This window comes from Melanostigma gelatinosum (genome assembly GCF_949748355.1).
Source record: "Melanostigma gelatinosum genome assembly, chromosome: 24".
NCBI classification, from domain to species: Eukaryota; Metazoa; Chordata; class Actinopteri; order Perciformes; family Zoarcidae; genus Melanostigma; species Melanostigma gelatinosum.
In genome coordinates, this window is record NC_136657.1 from 7,905,791 (window position 1) to 7,931,845 (window position 26,055).

General features: G+C 36.5%; 1 protein-coding gene across 1 annotated transcript; it reads left to right on the top strand.

The window, feature by feature from the left end:
• The first annotated feature begins 3,776 nt into the window (after window positions 1–3,776).
• LOC306797049 (adrenodoxin-like) lies at window positions 3,777–7,653 on the top strand. The gene is made up of 4 exons (XM_079296221.1): window positions 3,777–4,149; window positions 5,351–5,475; window positions 5,872–6,001; window positions 6,825–7,653. Exons 1-4 carry the CDS (start codon window positions 4,016–4,018, stop codon window positions 6,931–6,933), a joined length of 498 nt encoding a protein of 165 aa, XP_079152347.1. The 5' UTR covers window positions 3,777–4,015; the 3' UTR covers window positions 6,934–7,653.
• Window positions 7,654–26,055: the final 18,402 nt, after the last annotated feature.

Sequence of the window (26,055 nt, forward strand, 5' to 3'; positions counted from 1 at the left end):
CAAATCGTACTTGAGTGAAAATACAGAAGTATCATGAGAAAAATATACTTTCAGTAAAAGTATGCAATGAAGAAAAGGGCCTCTTTTCCCATATGTTAGTTTATTTTGAAATTGTTAATACTGTTCATAAGCAGGATTTTGCTCGTGTTTTTTTGCTTTCTGGCCTTGTTTAGCTGGAACATTTGAAAAATGAAAGTTCAACGGTCAATGTTTTACCAAGGATAGAATAACACCATCTGTCCTGTTGATAACATATCTGATGACACTCTCCTTGGCCTCGATTCTGTGCCACAGTACAGGCGTCACAGTCAGTAAGCACATTCATAAAGATGGTGATGTGACTCTAAATGGGGCTAGTTCATGAAAGGAACTTGCCTTGACCGTGCCTCCCAGCCAGGTCAACACAGGGCTGCTCTTGCCACCCTTGGTCACCAGGTAGACCAGGCGGGAATGCAGATCGTCAGTGGTTACAGATGCAAGCTCAGCATTTGGGGCGAGAGATCTGCACAAGGCCTGAGATATATGACACAGAAAGGTTTGAGATTTAATCTGTAGAGTCACAAACACAGACCTTTAATGGGAGGATGTCTTTGACACAAAACAGTATCGGTGACATGGACTCACCACTGTCACTCAGCATCATTGTCTGTAAGTGTAATGTGAGATGTCATGTGTCTAACCTGTGCATCTTGGAAGGCCAGCTGTGTAGGGTTGAACTCATAGCAGTTTCCATTGATGATCTCCCCCTTACATGCCACTGTCTTTTTCTGGAGCTTGGAGGTGGAGGGTTCAGTGCCCTGTCTAAAGCCCTCTGGGATTGTAAGAATGGGTTCAGTTCCCTGTCTAAAGCCCTCTGGGATTGTAAGAATGGGTTCAGTTCCCTGTCTAAAGCCCTCTGGGATTGTAAGAATGGGTTCAGTTCCCTGTCTAAAGCCCTCTGGGATTGTAAGAATGGGTTCAGTTCCCTGTCTAAAGCCCTCTGGGATTGTAAGAATGGGTTCAGTTCCCTGTCTAAAGCCCTCTGGGATTGTAAGAATGGGTTCAGTTCCCTGTCTAAAGCCCTCTGGGATTGTAAGAATGGGTTCTGTTCCCTGTCTAAAGCCCTCTGGGATTGTAAGAATGGGTTCAGTGCCCTGTCTAAAGCCCTCTGGGATTGTAAGAATGGGTTCAGTTCCCTGTCTAAAGCCCTCTGGGATTGTAAGAATGGGTTCAGTGCCCTGTCTAAAGCCCTCTGGGATTGTAAGAATGGGTTCAGTTCCCTGTCTAAAGCCCTCTGGGATTGTAAGAATGGGTTCAGTTCCCTGTCTAAAGCCCTCTGGGATTGTAAGAATGGGTTCAGTTCCCTGTCTAAAGCCCTCTGGGATTGTAAGAATGGGTTCTGTTCCCTGTCTAAAGCCCTCTGGGATTGTAATAATGGGTTCAGTTCCCTGTCTAAAGCCCTCTGGGATTGTAAGAATGGGTTCTGTTCCCTGTCTAAAGCCCTCTGGGATTGTAAGAATGGGTTCTGTTCCCTGTCTAAAGCCCTCTGGGATTGTAAGAATGGGTTCAGTTCCCTGTCTAAAGCCCTCTGGGATCGAAATCATGGGTGCTGTTCCCTGTCTGAAACCATCTGGGATGAACCTCATGGGTTCGGTTCCCTGTCTGAAACCATCTGGGAGATGAGGAGCAGAGGGTTCCTCGACACGGACCCAACCACCACCGTTCTTCTGGGCTGGAACATCCACAGGGACTGGACAACAGAAGACAAGGTTACAAAGGTCACATTATATTATACAGGCTATTATAGGATCATAGTTTTCATAAATTGTGACTATTTCCCTTTATGGCTTCCTCACCCTCATCTGTCAGCCAGTGTCTTCTGTCCATCTCTCCAAATCCCTTTCCCAGAGAAGGATGTCTGAAAGCTAGAAGAGGAAATGTACATGTGAAAAACAAAAACGGGTTTAAGTAGTTAGTTCTGGATTGGGTTCGATTATATACGTACCCACTCTCCTGTTCATCTCACTGATGTGTTCCTGCACAAGGCCAGTGTTGAGGTCAACAAGGAATCTCCTGGAGGGCTCGGTACCTTGACGGAAGCCGTCGGGAACAGGTTTATGGATGTCAGAGTGTTCGGTTGATGGTGTCTTCTGCAAACGTCTTCGGACTGCAAGTGGGGCAGCTTGGAGGCCTGTGAAGGGTGTTTTACACATCCTGCTTGTTACCTTTGCAAAGGACGCTGTGTTTTGTTACTAGGGGGAAGGGCCAAGGAAGAACCCATTCAATTTTGGAGCGGATCCCAATCATGGGGCGGATACACGCATTATTGTTCACTTTTATAAACATTGCCAGACAGGGCATTAGGCCTTGGCGGAGTTCTGCGCGCTCCGAGTGCAATTCTTGTTTATTTCGTGTTAGAGATGCTCACAGACGGGCAGAAACCGAGTGATAGTGGTGTTTGAATACAGGCAACCTTACACTTCCTTGCTGATTAAGCAAATAACTTGGCCAGTTGCCAGATAAATAACTTTTTGTCTCTTTACAGCAATTTATTAACTATTTAGTTTTTCTTTAACGGAGTAATAAATCAATGATGGTCTGTGTCTTATTTATGTACAGTCCAGTTGCTTGGATTACACTGCTGTCACAACCTCCAATTAGAAATGGACATTTTTGTATTCTCCAAATACATCAAAGGAAATATGTTACAGGAAAAAAAAACTATCTTCACTTCACTTAATGTATCAAAAAAGCATAACTACAATGAAAGATCTTACCCGACAGCGTCAGGAACAGCAGCACGAACTTGAACATCCTGTAAACGGCAGAATAAAGGAGCTTGAAACTGCTCTGTATAGATCCTGTGCTCTGTAGCGAATGTAAACCGAGAGAGTGGGGGTCAGTTCTGCTGTTGCTTACCTGAGTCAGCAGAGAAGAACACTTGGGAACAAAAGGCGTCCCATTAATATAGCACTGTCTCGGTCATAAACACCAGAGAATAACAGTGAACGAGATTATTGATTCATCTGCATCTCCCATGGCTTTATGATGGCTGATATTGGATGCACTTTGCCCTCAGGGCTTGCCTGCCAGCAGCCAATAAAGTGCAGTTTTCCTTCACACCCTATAATACTGTACCCATACAGTCTATGTGCTGTACGCATCCTGTTTTGTAAATATGTTGAAGGTGAATGACACTTGGTTTACTCGAGGGGGGCTCGATCAATATTTGTGACAGTGGACAGAGACTGTGGAGGTCACTAATGGTTGTTTGGGGAGGGGGGGGGGTGTTAGTACTGTAGACCTCAGGGGTTGTAGACAAACCTCAGGGCCCCTTATTCCAAGTTTTCAAAATAAAATCATGTCAGTGGAAGTTTTGTATGCCGGATCTAGAATTCTTTCAGCAACGTTTACGTCTGAAGATGCAGACGGTCATGTTATATCTTTTTGAAATAAGTGATTTATTATTATATATCTCTGGCACCACCTGATGCAGTAACTTACTATAATATAACATTATATTGTACCTATTCAACCCTGACCCGGTCATATCTGCTTATAACGTGCAGTGTTTTGAAACAAACAAAGTTCAAGGTTACCTTTATCAAGCAACACTTTTGAGTTTCTCAGTTTTATAATCTGATCTAATTCGGGGCAGTTAATCTGCTGTAATTCAAAAAAAACTCACTCAATCCCTGATTGGTAATTTTGGAAGAGTTTGGACCGAAGCGTTGGTTGCTAAAGCTTTTATTTTGAAAGTCACGACAGGACGTTGTGTTACCCCTACTCTCCTTGGTCGGAAATCCACCGGGGTCGCTCACGTTTGCAACAACAAGCTCTTTACTTGCCCTATGTTACGCAATGAAAGTGACAGAGTGACTTCTCGCAGCTAAAACAAGCTAGCTTAGCTTAGCTAGCTCTGTGGGCGAAACCGGACAGCTTTGTGTTTCCGCTCTCCGGTGGGACGCAAAGACGGAAGTGGACCCGTGTCTGCGTGTTTCCCAGCCCAGCATTCAACCCCTTGTTTGTACTTCCAATGGCTTTTGTAACGGCGTTACGAAGACTGGCTCACGTGAGGTTACGAGAGTATTCGTGGAGGACTGCGGAAGTAACTTCGGGCGCCTGGCTGACAAGTCAGAGGAGCTTCACCAGCGGCTCACCGTCTCTGAGGTAGGCAACTTTAATGAGTACTGCTCACATACAGGGCAACGTTTAAACCTAACCCTCCTTCATGTTCAAATACGTTGTGTATGCACAGAACCACACTCCATTCATAAAACGCGTAGTTTTGACCTTGCTCATTAGCGCACGCCATCAGGTTCACCTGTGGTTGTTTTTTTTATCCTTGCAGCTCGCGTCAATGAGACACAGGTGTGTCTCATTGCTTGCAATGCTTTCATAGCGTTAATGAGACACCAGGTGTCTCATTAACGCTATGAATGAACGCTATGAATGAACGTCATGAATTAACGCAATTCATTTACGTTTCAGTCAAGTTTCCACGTGAATCTCTGTCAGCAAGTGGCAAGAAAACAACGACAAAACAACAGGTTTGAACTTTATCTCTGAGCCGCTAGTAATGCGTGTTGCACCCAGAGACTGTGTATAAGGAGGTTTGTGAATGGAGTCCAGAAAAACCAAAACAATCAACGAAAACACTTGAGGAAATATAGGTGAACACAAATAGATGAGGTTTGGATTTGTGTGAAAACAAGTGTGTGCCACACAATGGCAACATAGTAGCAGTTTGTTGTGTTATTACCTCGGCACAGGCTGAGTGAGCCTTGGCTGAAAGGCAGAGCCTAAAGGTTCCATCCTTGAGGCTCAAGGCTGTGGCCGATGGCTCGGCTCCCCAAGGCCAAACAACTTTGTTGAATTGCACAACTGGAATTGTGCAATTCCAGGAAACCTGTGTAACCGGTGTAACCTGTGTAACCTGCTTGCAAAAAATAGTCAATGAGTTTATGTTGTGAGTTTAATGTTCATGGAAAGAAGACATTCACTCATGTTTGAGTGTCTGGGAAATTCATAATCGGAGTCACTCGACAGGAATATAGTGAACTTGAATGCTCTTTATAAGGGATTTAATCATTTCACGCAACTGAAGTGATGAGTCTCACTTTTCATTTTGAAATCCCGGTTAAAACCCAAGCTGGTGCAGCCTCTCGCTGTGGTATAAAGCGCACGTCTTATTAATTAATTCACGCTTAAAAAAAGTCACACAGGTGTGGGAGTGCAGAGGGTCGATCGCGAATCCAGATGTTATTCGCTGCTCCCTAGATCAGAAAAAACAGCTGCAAAAATGAGTGTGTGGGAAGGTGTGGTTTAGAAATGCTCGACTAAAACTGTGCTGTGTGTGCTTGTCTGTCAGGTCGGACAACAAGGTGACGATCAACTTCATCAACAGAGACGGGGAGAAGATCACAGTGAAGGGGTCGCCTGGAGACTCACTGCTAGATATCGTCATTAATGAAGACCTCGACTTTGATGGCTTTGGTATGCGAGCGCACGCTGCACACACACACACACATGATGGTGTTGCAGTGGAGGAAATACAAACTATTTTGGCTTCAGCTCTCTTACAGATCGGTGCATTCACAAAATGTTGAGAGCACTTTAAAAAAAATAGTAATTAGTGCGTAAAGTTGCTGATCTTGATGTGAAATGAGTAAATAAAAATAATGCCATTGCTGTTCCAAAGAGGAAACGGTTGTAAATATTTAGGCTTCAGCCCACAAAATCCTTCCGTTCTTACATTTCACAATAAAAGCCTCAGATATAAAATATTCGCAGGAGAGTATTTTGCAGTTTCGGTGAGAATGATAGCAAACAGCTGCCTGTCTGTAACTTCGCTGAATCTCATCCATCAGATAAAGTTGTGTGTGGTTTCAGGGGCGTGCGAGGGAACCCTGGCGTGCTCCACATGTCACCTAATCTTCGACGAGGACACCTATAAGAGTCTGGGGCCGATCACAGACGAGGAGCTGGACATGCTAGACTTGGCCTACGGCCTGACCGACACGTAAGGAGGACACGCGTTTTTATTTCTATTCAAAATGTGCTGAGCAATACAATGAGATCGACAATGTGAGTCTTGCATTTTAAAGAGAGCGGTCTCACAATCTGCTGATGGGACGTCGGGGTGGTGAGATTAGGAAGAGGGACAAAGGAGCGCACACAGGACAGGCCCTCTACGCACAGCAGCAGCTTACCTCGGATACAACAGCAAACTACTTCACCAAGGAGAGCCACTGTGTGGGATGTAAAGAATTAACTTCATGAGCTGGTCTTGTTTCTGCTGCCCCTAAGTGGCCAACTAAACGATTGCAGGCAAGAACGAACGTATGAGCTGTCATTCAGATGTTGCAGTCGTTTCAATAATTCAGTCGTTTGACTGGTAAAAAAAAAAGCTGCGGTTGTCTTTTTCACCTGCAGCCACCTTGTTCGGAAGAGTTAAAGAGTTCATTCAATTGTAATTCATTTAATGATGTGCAAGCTTAACGTCACAGGCCGAGAGAGAGATGTGCTGTGCAACGTCACATCGAGTGACGTCTGACTGAAAACAATCAACGTTGTCTGCTGCATTCCCGTGAACGTGATCAATCAACCAATATTTATTTCATGTCATTTTTGTGACTTACTATTAAATGACGTTTTAATGCTATGCTATGACTTTTTAATGACTGTTTTCGACTCCGACTCTTTTCTAACTGAAGTGTTGACTACCGTACATATTTCTTTCAATTTAAGGTCCAATGATTGGTCTTGGCCTCTCTGTTACAGAGTTTAGATGGAAACCCTTTCGACCATAAAGTGAAGAGTAAACACGACGTTTCTCCCCGCAGGTCCCGTCTGGGCTGCCAGATCTGCCTGACGAAGTCTCTGGAGGGCGTGGTGGCCCGGGTACCAGAGAGCGTCGCCGACATCCGGCAGAGCAAAGACGAATCCTTTTAAGCCGCGCCTGAGAACGGCCTCCGTAGACACTGTGGTTACGCCAGGTTAGAACTGAGGGGGTGTGCACGGGCACGATGGTGGGTGTAACGCTGTCAACGCTGGATCTGCTGGACTGCCACAGTATTGTTTCCTCCTTTAAAAAAACCCCAAAACTTCCAAGTCACAGACATCTAGGGCCAGCTCTCAATAACCAGGATGTAAGAATATTGAATTTGGACACAAACACAAAATCATTTTTGCTGAAAGTGAAGCTGCACACCATTAGAGGACTCGTAGACAAACCCATATCTTAGTATAGATAATCAGGCCGATTTAAGGTTTGTCCTTCTTAATCACTTTTAGTCGTCACTATGGCTGAGACATGAACCTCAGTCATTTATTAACCCTCACACTGCAACCTCCATCTATACCTCTAGTTTGTGGCTCTGCCTTTTGATTATCTAAGAAATATTTACACTTGTATCAAGACGAGGTTCTGTGTGTAAATTCAGTCTTATTCACTGAAGGAACACAGCTGGTTGCAGCTCACAGTTCTCTACGCCTGAGAGGTTGCGCTGATGTTGACTCCTCATATTTTATGTTACTCTACACACATGTATCCCCCCACTATTGTTTGATCAGACCCTCCATGTAACCATATACTTCCACCATGTGATTGTACATGGCTAGAACACATGTACGGAGTGAAAAACGGCGGAATAAAAAAAATCACCTTTCTAACGGCGCCTTGAACTGTCAGTTTTTATGTTTGATGAAATAATATGCCGTATGTAGCGACCTTTTTCGACACGCTATACTATGACTCAGTGCGCACTGACAGACGGAGCCGAAGAGAGGCTGAGCGTGAATGGAGAAAAGGCGAACTCCCGGAGGACCTTCTTAACTTCCAATCTCTTCTTTCCAGCGCTCTAACCTCTAATCCTCAGAACCACGCATGCTGAATACGGGGCTTCCAAAAGGTAGTTCTTGGCCCCCTTCTCTTCTCGCGATTGGTCGCCCGGAGGTCCCTGCGGCCGATCGACCCGGTCACGGCTCGGTCACGAACTCCCCACTGACGTCAGGACAGCGGAGTCGCTGCATCTTTCATCAGGCTGACCCGCTCTTCAAGAAGTGCTCCCCGAGCCTTCCACTTAGCACTTATTGTATTCATACTAGTTTGTTTCTGCGCTGTACTTTTGCTCTGGTTTATAGTCTTGGATGCACTTATGACTTCTGGTGACGAGTAGTTCTCTTGAATGCACTTGTTGTAAGTCGCTTTGGATAAAAGTGTCTGCTAAATGGCTAATGTAATCTGGAACAAAGTCCCAGAAAGCTGGAGGTCTGCTGAGACCCTCCGCTCCTTTAAATCAAGACTGAAGACCTTTCTGTTTTAATTGAACCACATTCAAGGATATTAATCAATTTCCTGCATTTTACGACTGTTTTATGTCATAGTACCGCTATGTCAAGAACCATAAATGAAAAATATAATGAAGTACGCTATAAACGATAGTATCATAGTATAGTATGACATGTATAACAGCCCGTCTCAAAAGGTGCAACAAATCAGAAGCCCAGACGAGTTGGCTGTAAAGAAAAGTAATATTTTACAAAAGCATAAGTCAAACACATGCAGCGTGTAGGAATCCGCTAATGAGTAGTGAGGTGCATGGATGGGTGTGTGAAAGTGTTGTGTTGAAAAAAGTCAGGGTATAGTATGTTGAAAAAAGAATTCATAGTATATCATGACAGGGAAAAAAAGATGTGTCGAAGATGAAAGAGCTCAAAAGCTCACCAGCGGATGTGCAACCATAAATAAAATAGGAGTAGATGCTAAAATAGCTGCGTAAACAGAATAAATAGCTGCGTTAATAGTTGCGTGAATGAAGTAAAGGGAAACAAAACGAAGCGTACAACATATATACTCGGTAATCGTAGGAACGAGGTAAACGGCCACTTAAACCATGGAAAAAATTAAAGATAGTCAAGGAAGGAAATATAGAAGTTGAGGTTTTAAAAAAAACAAAAGAATCATGAAATCGTTTTTTACTAAATTATGACTATTTTCTTTTTTTTCGACATACGACATTCCACCAAGACACGGGACAACCATCTCACTCCTTTATATTTCCATTGTCGTGGTACAATACACTGTGAATTTGTTACCTTTTTGATGGCGTTTGTAGCTTTTTAAGCTCTTAAATAAGCAGACGGAAGCTGATTCATTCAATCACTAATCATTGAAGACTAAAGAGCTCTTTAACATTAAAAATAAAATGGAAATCAGCCAATAAGACAGGAGCATATTTATAGTTGACTTAAATGATGTATTTGTTTTAATTAGTCATTAAAAACCTTGATGCTGGACAGATTATGAAAGCAGCTTAAACATAATGCTTGAAGCCCCAAAAGCCAATAAGTGGATCAGAGGTCCAGCGTTACAGGACCAGGAGCAACGGGCACTGGAGAGGAACAAGAATAATCTGCAGTGTTTCTAAAATAGTGAATCATCATTCACAAATACACATAATGTAGATAACGATGAATATAATGTCTCAGTTCAGTAATAATGTATCATCAGTTATCACAGTCTTCTGTCTGTATGAGAATAATTCAATGAAGTGAATAATATGAATGGAACAATGTGGCTCTGAGACAACACAAAAATAAACCTTTGAAACGAATAATATTTTTGACACATTAAATAACAAACATCTCTTTAATTTAATTTCACAGTAATTTCAAAAATTTCATGAATGAATTAAAACATGTCAGTCCTCTGAACCATCAACATGTTGTTGTGTTGTATAGCTTCTGTCTGCTGCTGTCCCACTATTTATATTTATATGTTGTGAATTTATTTTACTCTCAAATCTCAAACATGAAAAAGGTAAAAAAACAGTCATAGTATAGCGTGTCGAAAAAGGTAAAAAAAACAGTCATAGTATAGCGTGTCCTCTCACCATTACTCTGAAAAACGTAAATGTACAGCATGTCAGAAAAAGAGATAAAAAGTCATAATATAGTATGTCGAAAAAATGATGGCAAAAAAATCCTACAAATTCAATTTTATTCCAAAATAGTATTTATAAAATGAAAGATCCTTTTTTTTTAATGTTAACTTTTATATTTCCTTCCCTATCTTTGATTTTTTCCATGGTTTAAGTCGGCATTTACCTCGTAACCGCGATTACCGAGTACATGTACGGTAGGAATGCATACGTTCTGTGTAGGATTGTCGACTTTGTTTCCCTTTACTTTATTGACGCAACTATTAACGCAGCTATTTATTGTGTTCACGCAGCTATTTTAGCATCTATTCCTATTTTATTTATGGTCGCACATTGCCTCCGCTGGTCCCGAGGAGGTTTGTTGACGACACGGGCGCCTTTCGTGTCGTGAACAAACCTCCTGCGCCACCAACGCAAGTACACACATCAATCTTCTCTTTGTATATTTGACCTTTTCATTTAGAGATTTGGACACAATTGCTCTTTTTACCTCACGGTTCCTCATTAAAATACTGTGTTCACCAGGAACCAGCTGACCGAGTCTGTACTTTATGAAAATACAATAACTTGAAATGTACCGTTGTTGATGTGCGATAGCAGAGTCAAATACGAGCGAAAAACCCTTGACGTGTGTGTGGGGAATAGCTCAGGTGGATGGCAGAAGGGCAGCAACCTGAGAGATTGTGGGTTCGAGCCTTATAAGTTGCTACTGGTTTTGAGGTTTGACGCGCGATCGCAGAGTCAAATACGCCAAGACTCGATTTAAGTGAGTCAGGTCGAATAGCTCAGTTGGATGGCAGACGGGCTGCAGCCCGAGAGATTGTGGTATCGATTCTTATGAGCTGTCTGTTTTGAGGTTTGACGCGCGATCGCAGAATCAAATACGACCAAAAAACAATTGACATGTGAAGTCGAATAGCTCAGGTGGATGGCGGGAGGGTTGCAACCCGAGAGACTGCGTGTTCGATCCTTGTAAGGTGCGATGTTTGTGAGGCTTGAATAGCTCAGAGGGTGGCAGAAGGGCTGCAGCCCGAGAGATTGTGGTATCGAACCTTATAAGCTATTCGTTTTGAGGTGTGACAGGCGATCGGAGAATCAAATACGACCAAAAAACATAATCAAGTGTGGCGTGGAATAGCTCAGGTGGATGGTGGAAGGGCTGCAACCCGAGAGACTGCGGGTTCGATCCTTGGAAGGTGCGATGTTTGTGAGGCTTGTTGCGCAATAGAAGCAATCCAAATGCAAAATAATATATGACCAAAAAAATAATTTTTTTTTTCTTTTTTTTTTTCTTCTTCTTGGTCTTGGTCTTGGTCTTGGGGGTCCTCTTGGTCCTCGGGGTCCTCTTGGTCCTCTGGGGTCCTCTGCGGTCCTCTGGGGTCCTCTTGGGTCCTCGGCCTTGTCGTACGTATCAGCACATTCACACTCACACATTCATTACCCTCAAAAACTTCCCACCTTACATCCCAACATCCCACCTTACAAGGATCGACCACGATCGAACGCAACTCCCGGGTCAAGGATCGAACGCGCAGTCTCCCGGGTAAAGGATCGAACACGCAAACTCTCGGGTTGCGGACCTACCGCCATTCGCCTGAGCTATTCGACGACGCGCACTCTTCAATTGCTTTTTGTCGTATTTGACTCAGCGATTGCTCATCCAGCCTCAAAAACATCACACCTTACAAGCATCGAACCCGCAGTCTCTCGGGTTGCAGCCCTTCCGCTATCCACCTGAGCTATTCAACGTCACATGCTTCAATTGTTTTTTGGTCGTATTTGATTCAGCGATCACACGTCAAACCTCAAAACAGACAGCTCATAAGGATCGATACCACAATCTCTCGGGCTGCAGCCCGTCTGCCATCCAACTGAGCTATTCGACCCGACGAACTTAAATCGTATTCAACCTCGTCAGCACTTTTCAAAACACTGATTAATCGCATGATGCCTTGCTCTGAGACTTGTAGCAGAACATAAATGCACAGAATAGCCCTTTTCCAACCTGACAGGAAAAGAAGGCGGGGCAAGAGAGGCGATAAATGAGACACACCTGTGAGCTGGAAAAAAACAATCAACTCATCACAACTGCATGGAGGAACAAAGAGAGGAGTGAGAGTTTTAATGGAGTTACCGAAAGTATGATTCAGTTTCTGGACCTGTTCAGCTTAAACCGAGAAAATCTCGACAAAGACTCTGCTAAACCGGAGCGGGAAGGATCCATGAACCACCTGAATACACGGAGCTTTCTTGGAGGACCGGGCCTGGCTGGAGGTGTGCTGATCCCGGGAGCAGGTGGTGGAAAAGGAATCGTGTTCTGCTCCAGCTTGGACCAGTTTGAGGCCTCCTTAACTTCGGGGATTCATCAAGATAAGTCAAGACATGAAACTCCTTCTTCTCCTCGCACTCTTACACACCCTGACATGAACTGAACTGAACTGAACTGAACTGAACTGAACTGCCATATATTCCCTCAGCTTGGAACGGAACTACAACCCAACACACACACGCATGCCACTCGCACCTTATCACTTGCCCATAACCATTGACATTTACCTGGAGTCCTCATACAGTTTTGTTGAGAAAGAAATGATCTGTTTTGATTTGATTCATGATTGTTGAGTAAAACATTCAATGAAATTGGTTGATTTTTGCTGACTTTACATTTTGTTTTGTTTGTGTCATTATGAGGTTGACGTCCAACACTTCAAATGAATGTCAAACCCACAAAGATCATCCTTCGACATGCTATGACCGTTTTATGAATTCTTGACATGCTATACTATGACCGTTTTATGAATTCTTGACATGCTATATATGACCGTTTTATGAATTCTTGACATGCTATACTATGACAGTTTTATGATTTTTTTCGACATGCTATACTATGACAGTTTTGTGATTTTTTGGACATGCTATACTATGACAGTTTTATGAATTTTTCGACATGCTATACTATGACAGTTTTGTGATTTTTTTGACATGCTATACTATGACCGTTTTATGAATTTTTCGACATGCTATACTATGACCGTTTTGTGAATTTTTTGACATGCTATACTATGACCGTTTTATGAATTCTTGACATGCTATACTATGACCGTTTTATGAATTTTTCGACATGCTATACTATGACCGTTTTATGAATTTTTTGACATGCTATACTATGACAGTTTTATGAATTTTTCGACATGCTATACTATGACCGTTTTGTGATTTTATTTTTTTTGGACATGCTATACTATGACCGTTTTATGAATTTTTCGACATGCTATACTATGACAGTTTTGTGATTTTTTTGACATGCTATACTATGACCGTTTTATGAATTTTTCGACATGCTATACTATGACCGTTTTTTGAATTCTTTCGACATGCTATACTATGACCGTTTTATGAATTCTTGACATGCTATATATGACCGTTTTATGAATTCTTGACATGCTATACTATGACAGTTTTATGATTTTTTTCGACATGCTATACTATGACCGTTTTATGAATTTTTCGACATGCTATACTATGACCGTTTTATGAATTCTTGACATGCTATACTATGACAGTTTTATGAATTTTTCGACATGCTATACTATGACCGTTTTATGAATTTTTTGACATGCTATACTATGACAGTTTTATGAATTTTTCGACATGCTATACTATGACCGTTTTGTGATTTTTTTTGACATGCTATACTATGACCGTTTTATGAATTTTCCGACATGCTATACTATGACCGTTTTGTGATTTTTTTTTTTTGACATGCTATACTATGACAGTTTTATGAATTTTTTGACATGCTATACTATGACAGTTTTATGAATTTTTCGACATGCTATACTATGACCGTTTTGTGATTTTTTTTTTTTTTTGGACATGCTATACGAAGACAGTTTTATGAATTTTTCGACATGCTATACTATGACCGTTTTATGAATTTTTCGACATGCTATACTATGACAGTTTTGTGATTTTTTTGACATGCTATACTATGACAGTTTTATGAATTTTTCGACATGCTATACTATGACCGTTTTATGAATTTTTCGACATGCTATACTATGACAGTTTTATGAATTTTTCGACATGCTATACTATGACAGTTTTATGAATTTTTCGACATGCTATACTATGACAGTTTTATGAATTTTTCGACATGCTATACTATGACAGTTTTGTGATTTTTTCGACATGCTATACTATGACAGTTTTATGAATTTTTCGACATGCTATACTATGACCGTTTTATGAATTTTTCGACATGCTATACTATGACCGTTTTATGAATTTTTCGACATGCTATACTATGACCGTTTTGTGATTTTTTTTTTTTGACATGCTATACTATGACCGTTTTGTGAATTTTTCGACATGCTATACTATGACCGTTTTGTGATTTATTTATTTTTTGGACATGCTATACTATGACAGTTTTATGAATTTTTCAACATGCTATACTATGACCGTTTTATGAATTTTTCGACATGCTATACTATGACAGTTTTGTGATTTTTTTTTTTTGACATGCTATACTATGACCGTTTTGTGAATTTTTTGACATGATATACTATGACCGTTTTGTGATTTTTTTTGACATGCTATACTATGACAGTTTTATGAATTTTTCGACATGCTATACTATGACAGTTTTATGAATTTTTCGACATGCTATACTATGACAGTTTTATGAATTTTTCGACATGCTATACTATGACCGTTTTGTGATTTTTTTTTTTTTTGACATGCTATACTATGACCGTTTTATGAATTTTTCGACATACTATACTATGACCGTTTTGTGAATTTTTTGACATGCTATACTATGACCGTTTTATGAATTTTTCGACATGCTATACTATGACCGTTTTATGAATTTTTCGACATGCTATACTATGACCGTTTTGTGAATTTTTTGACATGCTATACTATGACCGTTTTGTGAATTCTTGACATGCTATACTATGACCGTTTTATGAATTTTTTGGACATGCTATACTATGACCGTTTTGTGTTTGTTTTTTTTTGGACATGCTATACTATGACAGTTTTATGAATTTTTCGACATGCTATACTATGACAGTTTTATGAATTTTTCGACATGCTATACTATGACAGTTTTGTGATTTTTTTCGACATGCTATACTATGACAGTTTTATGAATTTTTCGACATGCTATACTATGACCGTTTTATGAATTTTTCGACATGCTATACTATGACAGTTTTGTGATTTTTTCGACATGCTATACTATGACAGTTTTATGAATTTTTCGACATGCTATACTATGACCGTTTTATGAATTTTTCGACATGCTATACTATGACAGTTTTGTGATTTTTTCGACATGCTATACTATGACAGTTTTATGAATTTTTCGACATGCTATACTATGACAGTTTTATGAATTTTTCGACATGCTATACTATGACAGTTTTGTGATAATTTTTTTTTGACATGCTATACTATGACAGTTTTATGAATTTTTCGACATGCTATACTATGACAGTTTTATGAATTTTTCGACATGCTATACTATGACCGTTTTGTGATTTTTTTTTTTTTTTTGACATGCTATACTATGACCGTTTTATGAATTTTTCGACATGCTATACTATGACAGTTTTGTGAATTTTTTGACATGCTATACTATGACAGTTTTGTGAATTTTTTGACATGCTATACTATGACCGTTTTGTGATTTATTTTTTTTTCGACATGCTATACTATGACCGTTTTATGAATTTTTCGACATGCTATACTATGACAGTTTTGTGAATTTTTTGACATGCTATACTATGACCGTTTTATGAATTTTTCGACATGCTATACTATGACCGTTTTATGAATTTTTCGACATGCTATACTATGACCGTTTTATGAATTTTTTGACATGCTATACTATGACCGTTTTATGAATTTTTCGACATGCTATACTATGACAGTTTTATGAATTTTTTGACATGCTATACTATGACCGTTTTATGAATTTTTCGACATGCTATACTATGACAGTTTTATGAATTTTTCGACATGCTATACTATGACAGTTTTGTGATTTTTTCGACATGCTATACTATGACAGTGTTATGAATTTTTCGACATGCTATACTATGACCGTTTTATGAATTTTTCGACATGCTATACTATGACAGTTTTGTGATTTTTTCGACATGCTATACTATGACAGTTTTATGAATTTTTCGACATGCTATACTATGACCGTTTTGTGTTTTTTTTTTTTTTTTTGGACATGCTATACTATGACAGTTTTATGAATTTTTCGACATGCTATACTATGACAGTTTTGTGATTTTTTCGACATGCTATACTATGACAGTTTTATGAATTTTTCGACATGCTATACTATGACCGTTTTATGAATTTTTCGACATGCTATACTATGACAGTTTTGTGATTTTTTCGACATGCTATACTATGACAGTTTTATGAATTTTTCGACATGCTATACTATGACCGTTTTATGAATTTTTCGACATGCTATACTATGACAGTTTTGTGATTTTTTCGACATGCTATACTATGACAGTTTTATGAATTTTTCGACATGCTATACTATGACAGTTTTATGAATTTTTCGACATGCTATACTATGACAGTTTTGTGATTTTTTCGACATGCTATACTATGACAGTTTTATGAATTTTTCGACATGCTATACTATGACCGTTTTATGAATTTTTTCAACATGCTATACTATGACCGTTTTGTGAATTTTTCGACATGCTATACTATGACCGTTTTATGAATTTTTTTGACATGCTATACTATGACAGTTTTGTGAATTTTTTCGACATGCTATACTATGACAGTTTTGTGAATTCTTTCGACATGCTATACTATGACCGTTTTGTGATTTTTTTTTTTTTTTGGACATGCTATACTATGACAGTTTTATGAATTTTTCGACATGCTATACTATGACCGTTTTATGAATTTTTTGACATGCTATACTATGACCGTTTTGTGAATTTTTTGACATGCTATACTATGACCGTTTTGTGATTTTTTTTTGACATGCTATACTATGACAGTTTTATGAATTTTTCGACATGCTATACTATGACAGTTTTATGAATTTTTCGACATGCTATACTATGACAGTTTTATGAATTTTTCGACATGCTATACTATGACCGTTTTGTGATTTATTTTTTTTTTTGACATGCTATACTATGACCGTTTTATGAATTTTTCGACATGCTATACTATGACCGTTTTATGAATTTTTCGACATGCTATACTATGACCGTTTTGTGAATTTTTTGACATGCTATACTATGACCGTTTTATGAATTTTTCGACATGCTATACTATGACCGTTTTATGAATTTTTCGACATGCTATACTATGACCGTTTTATGAATTTTTCGATATGCTATACTATGACCGTTTTGTGAATTTTTCGACATGCTATACTATGACCGTTTTATGAATTTTTTGACATGCTATACTATGACCGTTTTATGAATTTTTCGACATGCTATACTATGACAGTTTTATAAATTTTTTGACATGCTATACTATGACCGTTTTATGAATTTTTCGACATGCTATACTATGACAGTTTTATGAATTTTTCGACATGCTATACTATGACCGTTTTATGAATTTTTCGACATGCTATACTATGACAGTTTTGTGATTTTTTCGACATGCTATACTATGACAGTTTTATGAATTTTTCGACATGCTATACTATGACCGTTTTATGAATTTTTCGACATGCTATACTATGACAGTTTTGTGATTTTTTCGACATGCTATACTATGACCGTTTTGTGAATTCTTGACATGCTATACTATGACCGTTTTGTGTTTTTTTTTTTTTTTTGGACATGCTATACTATGACAGTTTTATGAATTTTTCGACATGCTATACTATGACAGTTTTGTGATTTTTTCGACATGCTATACTATGACAGTTTTATGAATTTTTCGACATGCTATACTATGACAGTTTTATGAATTTTTCGACATGCTATACTATGACCGTTTTGTGATTTTTTTTTTTTTTGACATGCTATACTATGACCGTTTTATGAATTTTTCGACATGCTATACTATGACCGTTTTATGAATTTTTCGACATGCTATACTATGACCGTTTTGTGAATTTTTTGACATGCTATACTATGACCGTTTTATGAATTTTTCGACATGCTATACTATGACCGTTTTATGAATTTTTCGACATGCTATACTATGACCGTTTTATGAATTTTTCGATATGCTATACTATGACCGTTTTGTGAATTTTTCGACATGCTATACTATGACCGTTTTATGAATTTTTTGACATGCTATACTATGACCGTTTTATGAATTTTTCGACATGCTATACTATGACAGTTTTATGAATTTTTCGACATGCTATACTATGACAGTTTTGTGATTTTTTCGACATGCTATACTATGACAGTTTTATGAATTTTTCGACATGCTATACTATGACCGTTTTATGAATTTTTCGACATGCTATACTATGACAGTTTTGTGATTTTTTCGACATGCTATACTATGACAGTTTTATGAATTTTTCGACATGCTATACTATGACCGTTTTATGAATTTTTTCAACATGCTATACTATGACCGTTTTGTGAATTTTTCAACATGCTATACTATGACAGTTTTGTGAATTTTTTCGACATGCTATACTATGACAGTTTTGTGAATTCTTTCGACATGCTATACTATGACCGTTTTGTGAATTTTTTGACATGCTATACTATGACCGTTTTATGAATTTTTCGACATGCTATACTATGACCGTTTTGTGAAATCTTTAAACATGCTATACTATGACCGTTTTATGAATTCTTGACATGCTATACTACGACCGTTTTGTGAATTCTTTAAACATGCTATACTATGACAGTTTTATGAATTTTTCAACATGCTATACTATGACCGTTTTATGAATTTTTCGACATGCTATACTATGACAGTTTTGTGATTTTTTTTTTTTGACATGCTATACTATGACCGTTTTGTGAATTTTTTGACATGCTATACTATGACCGTTTTGTGATTTTTTTTGACATGCTATACTATGACAGTTTTATGAATTTTTCGACATGCTATACTATGACAGTTTTGTGATTATTTTTTTTGACATGCTATACTATGACAGTTTTATGAATTTTTCGACATGCTATACTATGACAGTTTTATGAATTTTTCGACATGCTATACTATGACCGTTTTGTGATTTTTTTTTTTTTGACATGCTATACTATGACCGTTTTATGAATTTTTCGACATGCTATACTATGACCGTTTTATGAATTTTTCGACATGCTATACTATGACCGTTTTATGAATTTTTCGACATGCTATACTATGACCGTTTTATGAATTTTTCGACATGCTATACTATGACCGTTTTATGAATTTTTCGACATGCTATACTATGACCGTTTTATGAATTTTTCGATATGCTATACTATGACCGTTTTGTGAATTTTTCAACATGCTATACTATGACCGTTTTGTGAATTTTTCGACATGCTATACTATGACCGTTTTGTGAATTTTTCGACATGCTATACTATGACCGTTTTGTGAATTTTTCAACATGCTATACTATGACCGTTTTATGAATTTTTCGACATGCTATACTATGACCGTTTTGTGAATTTTTCGACATGCTATACTATGACCGTTTTGTGAATTTTTTGACATGCTATACTATGACCGTTTTATGAATTCTTGACATGCTATACTATGACAGTTTTGTGAATTTTTCGACATGCTATACTATGACCGTTTTGTGAATTTTTTGACATGCTATACTATGACCGTTTTATGAATTCTTGACATGCTATACTATGACAGTTTTATGAATTTTTCGACATGCTATACTATGACCGTTTTATGAATTTTTCGACATGCTATACTATGACCGTTTTGTGAATTTTTTGACATGCTATACTATGACAGTTTTGTGATTTTTTTTTGACATGCTATACTATGACAGTTTTATGAATTTTTCGACATGCTATACTATGACCGTTTTGTGATTTTTTTTCGACATGCTATACTATGACCGTTTTGTGATTTTTTTTTTTTTTTTGGACATGCTATACTATGACAGTTTTATGAATTTTTCGACATGCTATACTATGACCGTTTTATGAATTTTTCGACATGCTATACTATGACAGTTTTGTGATTTTTTTTTTTGACATGCTATACTATGACCGTTTTGTGATTTTTTTTGACATGCTATACTATGACAGTTTTATGAATTTTTCGACATGCTATACTATGACAGTTTTGTGATTATTTTTTTTGACATGCTATACTATGACAGTTTTATGAATTTTTCGACATGCTATACTATGACAGTTTTATGAATTTTTCGACATGCTATACTATGACCGTTTTGTGATTTTTTTTTTTTTTGACATGCTATACTATGACCGTTTTATGAATTTTTCGACATGCTATACTATGACAGTTTTGTGAATTTTTTGACATGCTATACTATGACCGTTTTATGAATTTTTCGACATGCTATACTATGACCGTTTTATGAATTTTTCGACATGCTATACTATGACCGTTTTATGAATTTTTTGACATGCTATACTATGACCGTTTTATGAATTTTTCGACATGCTATACTATGACAGTTTTATGAATTTTTTGACATGCTATACTATGACCGTTTTATGAATTTTTCGACATGCTATACTATGACAGTTTTATGAATTTTTCGACATGCTATACTATGACAGTTTTGTGATTTTTTCGACATGCTATACTATGACAGTGTTATGAATTTTTCGACATGCTATACTATGACCGTTTTATGAATTTTTCGACATGCTATACTATGACAGTTTTGTGATTTTTTCGACATGCTATACTATGACAGTTTTGTGAATTTTTCGACATGCTATACTATGACCGTTTTATGAATTTTTTGACATGCTATACTATGACCGTTTTATGAATTTTTCGACATGCTATACTATGACAGTTTTATGAATTTTTCGACATGCTATACTATGACAGTTTTATGAATTTTTCGACATGCTATACTATGACAGTTTTGTGATAATTTTTTTTTGACATGCTATACTATGACAGTTTTATGAATTTTTCGACATGCTATACTATGACAGTTTTATGAATTTTTCGACATGCTATACTATGACAGTTTTGTGATTATTTTTTTTTGACATGCTATACTATGACAGTTTTATGAATTTTTCGACATGCTATACTATGACAGTTTTATGAATTTTTCGACATGCTATACTATGACCGTTTTGTGATTTTTTTTTTTTTTGACATGCTATACTATGACCGTTTTATGAATTTTTCGACATGCTATACTATGACAGTCTTGTGAATTTTTTGACATGCTATACTATGACCGTTTTATGAATTTTTCGACATGCTATACTATGACCGTTTTATGAATTTTTCGACATGCTATACTATGACCGTTTTATGAATTTTTTGACATGCTATACTATGACCGTTTTATGAATTTTTCGACATGCTATACTATGACAGTTTTATGAATTTTTTGACATGCTATACTATGACCGTTTTATGAATTTTTCGACATGCTATACTATGACAGTTTTATGAATTTTTCGACATGCTATACTATGACAGTTTTGTGATTTTTTCGACATGCTATACTATGACAGTGTTATGAATTTTTCGACATGCTATACTATGACCGTTTTATGAATTTTTCGACATGCTATACTATGACAGTTTTGTGATTTTTTCGACATGCTATACTATGACAGTTTTGTGAATTTTTCGACATGCTATACTATGACCGTTTTATGAATTTTTTGACATGCTATACTATGACCGTTTTATGAATTTTTCGACATGCTATACTATGACAGTTTTATGAATTTTTCGACATGCTATACTATGACAGTTTTATGAATTTTTCGACATGCTATACTATGACAGTTTTGTGATAATTTTTTTTTGACATGCTATACTATGACAGTTTTATGAATTTTTCGACATGCTATACTATGACAGTTTTATGAATTTTTCGACATGCTATACTATGACCGTTTTGTGATTTTTTTTTTTTTTTGACATGCTATACTATGACCGTTTTATGAATTTTTCGACATGCTATACTATGACAGTTTTGTGAATTTTTTGACATGCTATACTATGACAGTTTTGTGAATTTTTTGACATGCTATACTATGACCGTTTTGTGATTTTTTTTTTTTTCGACATGCTATACTATGACCGTTTTATGAATTTTTCGACATGCTATACTATGACAGTTTTGTGAATTTTTTGACATGCTATACTATGACCGTTTTATGAATTTTTCGACATGCTATACTATGACCGTTTTATGAATTTTTCGACATGCTATACTATGACCGTTTTATGAATTTTTTGACATGCTATACTATGACCGTTTTATGAATTTTTCGACATGCTATACTATGACAGTTTTATGAATTTTTTGACATGCTATACTATGACCGTTTTATGAATTTTTCGACATGCTATACTATGACAGTTTTATGAATTTTTCGACATGCTATACTATGACAGTTTTGTGATTTTTTCGACATGCTATACTATGACAGTGTTATGAATTTTTCGACATGCTATACTATGACCGTTTTATGAATTTTTCGACATGCTATACTATGACAGTTTTGTGATTTTTTCGACATGCTATACTATGACAGTTTTATGAATTTTTCGACATGCTATACTATGACCGTTTTGTGTTTTTTTTTTTTTTTTTGGACATGCTATACTATGACAGTTTTATGAATTTTTCGACATGCTATACTATGACAGTTTTGTGATTTTTTCGACATGCTATACTATGACAGTTTTATGAATTTTTCGACATGCTATACTATGACCGTTTTATGAATTTTTCGACATGCTATACTATGACAGTTTTGTGATTTTTTCGACATGCTATACTATGACAGTTTTATGAATTTTTCGACATGCTATACTATGACAGTTTTGTGATTTTTTCGACATGCTATACTATGACAGTTTTATGAATTTTTCGACATGCTATACTATGACAGTTTTATGAATTTTTCGACATGCTATACTATGACAGTTTTGTGATTTTTTCGACATGCTATACTATGACAGTTTTATGAATTTTTCGACATGCTATACTATGACCGTTTTATGAATTTTTTCAACATGCTATACTATGACCGTTTTGTGAATTTTTCGACATGCTATACTATGACCGTTTTATGAATTTTTTTGACATGCTATACTATGACAGTTTTGTGAATTTTTTCGACATGCTATACTATGACAGTTTTGTGAATTCTTTCGACATGCTATACTATGACCGTTTTGTGATTTTTTTTTTTTTTTGGACATGCTATACTATGACAGTTTTATGAATTTTTCGACATGCTATACTATGACCGTTTTATGAATTTTTTGACATGCTATACTATGACCGTTTTGTGAATTTTTTGACATGCTATACTATGACCGTTTTGTGATTTTTTTTTGACATGCTATACTATGACAGTTTTATGAATTTTTCGACATGCTATACTATGACAGTTTTATGAATTTTTGGACATGCTATACTATGACAGTTTTATGAATTTTTCGACATGCTATACTATGACCGTTTTGTGATTTTTTTTTTTTTTTGACATGCTATACTATGACCGTTTTATGAATTTTTCGACATGCTATACTATGACCGTTTTATGAATTCTTCGACATGCTATACTATGACCGTTTTGTGAATTTTTTGACATGCTATACTATGACCGTTTTATGAATTTTTCGACATGCTATACTATGACCGTTTTATGAATTTTTCGACATGCTATACTATGACCGTTTTATGAATTTTTCGATATGCTATACTATGACCGTTTTGTGAATTTTTCGACATGCTATACTATGACCGTTTTATGAATTTTTTGACATGCTATACTATGACCGTTTTATGAATTTTTCGACATGCTATACTATGACAGTTTTATAAATTTTTTGACATGCTATACTATGACCGTTTTATGAATTTTTCGACATGCTATACTATGACAGTTTTATGAATTTTTCGACATGCTATACTATGACCGTTTTATGAATTTTTCGACATGCTATACTATGACAGTTTTGTGATTTTTTCGACATGCTATACTATGACAGTTTTATGAATTTTTCGACATGCTATACTATGACCGTTTTATGAATTTTTCGACATGCTATACTATGACAGTTTTGTGATTTTTTCGACATGCTATACTATGACCGTTTTGTGAATTCTTGACATGCTATACTATGACCGTTTTGTGTTTTTTTTTTTTTTTTGGACATGCTATACTATGACAGTTTTATGAATTTTTCGACATGCTATACTATGACAGTTTTGTGATTTTTTCGACATGCTATACTATGACAGTTTTATGAATTTTTCGACATGCTATACTATGACAGTTTTATGAATTTTTCGACATGCTATACTATGACCGTTTTGTGATTTTTTTTTTTTTTGACATGCTATACTATGACCGTTTTATGAATTTTTCGACATGCTATACTATGACCGTTTTATGAATTTTTCGACATGCTATACTATGACCGTTTTGTGAATTCTTGACATGCTATACTATGACCGTTTTGTGTTTTTTTTTTTTTTTTGGACATGCTATACTATGACAGTTTTATGAATTTTTCGACATGCTATACTATGACAGTTTTGTGATTTTTTCGACATGCTATACTATGACAGTTTTATGAATTTTTCGACATGCTATACTATGACAGTTTTATGAATTTTTCGACATGCTATACTATGACCGTTTTGTGATTTTTTTTTTTTTTGACATGCTATACTATGACCGTTTTATGAATTTTTCGACATGCTATACTATGACCGTTTTATGAATTTTTCGACATGCTATACTATGACCGTTTTGTGAATTTTTTGACATGCTATACTATGACCGTTTTATGAATTTTTCGACATGCTATACTATGACCGTTTTATGAATTTTTCGACATGCTATACTATGACCGTTTTGTGAATTTTTCGACATGCTATACTATGACCGTTTTATGAATTTTTTGACATGCTATACTATGACCGTTTTATGAATTTTTCGACATGCTATACTATGACAGTTTTATGAATTTTTCGACATGCTATACTATGACAGTTTTGTGATTTTTTCGACATGCTATACTATGACAGTTTTATGAATTTTTCGACATGCTATACTATGACCGTTTTATGAATTTTTCGACATGCTATACTATGACAGTTTTGTGATTTTTTCGACATGCTATACTATGACAGTTTTATGAATTTTTCGACATGCTATACTATGACCGTTTTATGAATTTTTTCAACATGCTATACTATGACCGTTTTGTGAATTTTTCAACATGCTATACTATGACAGTTTTGTGAATTTTTTCGACATGCTATACTATGACAGTTTTGTGAATTCTTTCGACATGCTATACTATGACCGTTTTGTGAATTTTTTGACATGCTATACTATGACCGTTTTATGAATTTTTCGACATGCTATACTATGACCGTTTTGTGAATTCTTTAAACATGCTATACTATGACCGTTTTATGAATTCTTGACATGCTATACTACGACCGTTTTGTGAATTCTTTAAACATGCTATACTATGACAGTTTTATGAATTTTTCGACATGCTATACTATGACAGTTTTATGAATTTTTTCGACATGCTATACTATGACAGTTTTATGAATTTTTCGACATGCTATACTATGACAGTTTTATGAATTTTTTCGACATGCTATACTATGACAGTTTTATGAATTTTTTCGACATGCTATACTATGACAGTTTTGTGAATTTTTCGACATGCTATACTATGACAGTTTTGTGAATTCTTGACATGCTATACTATGACCGTTTTATGAATTCTTGACATGCTATACTATGACCGTTTTATGAATTCTTGACATGCTATACTATGACCGTTTTGTGAATTCTTGACATGCTATACTATGACCGTTTTGTGAATTTTTCGACATGCTATACTATGACCGTTTTGTGAATTCTTTAAACATGCTATACTATGACCGTTTTATGAATTCTTG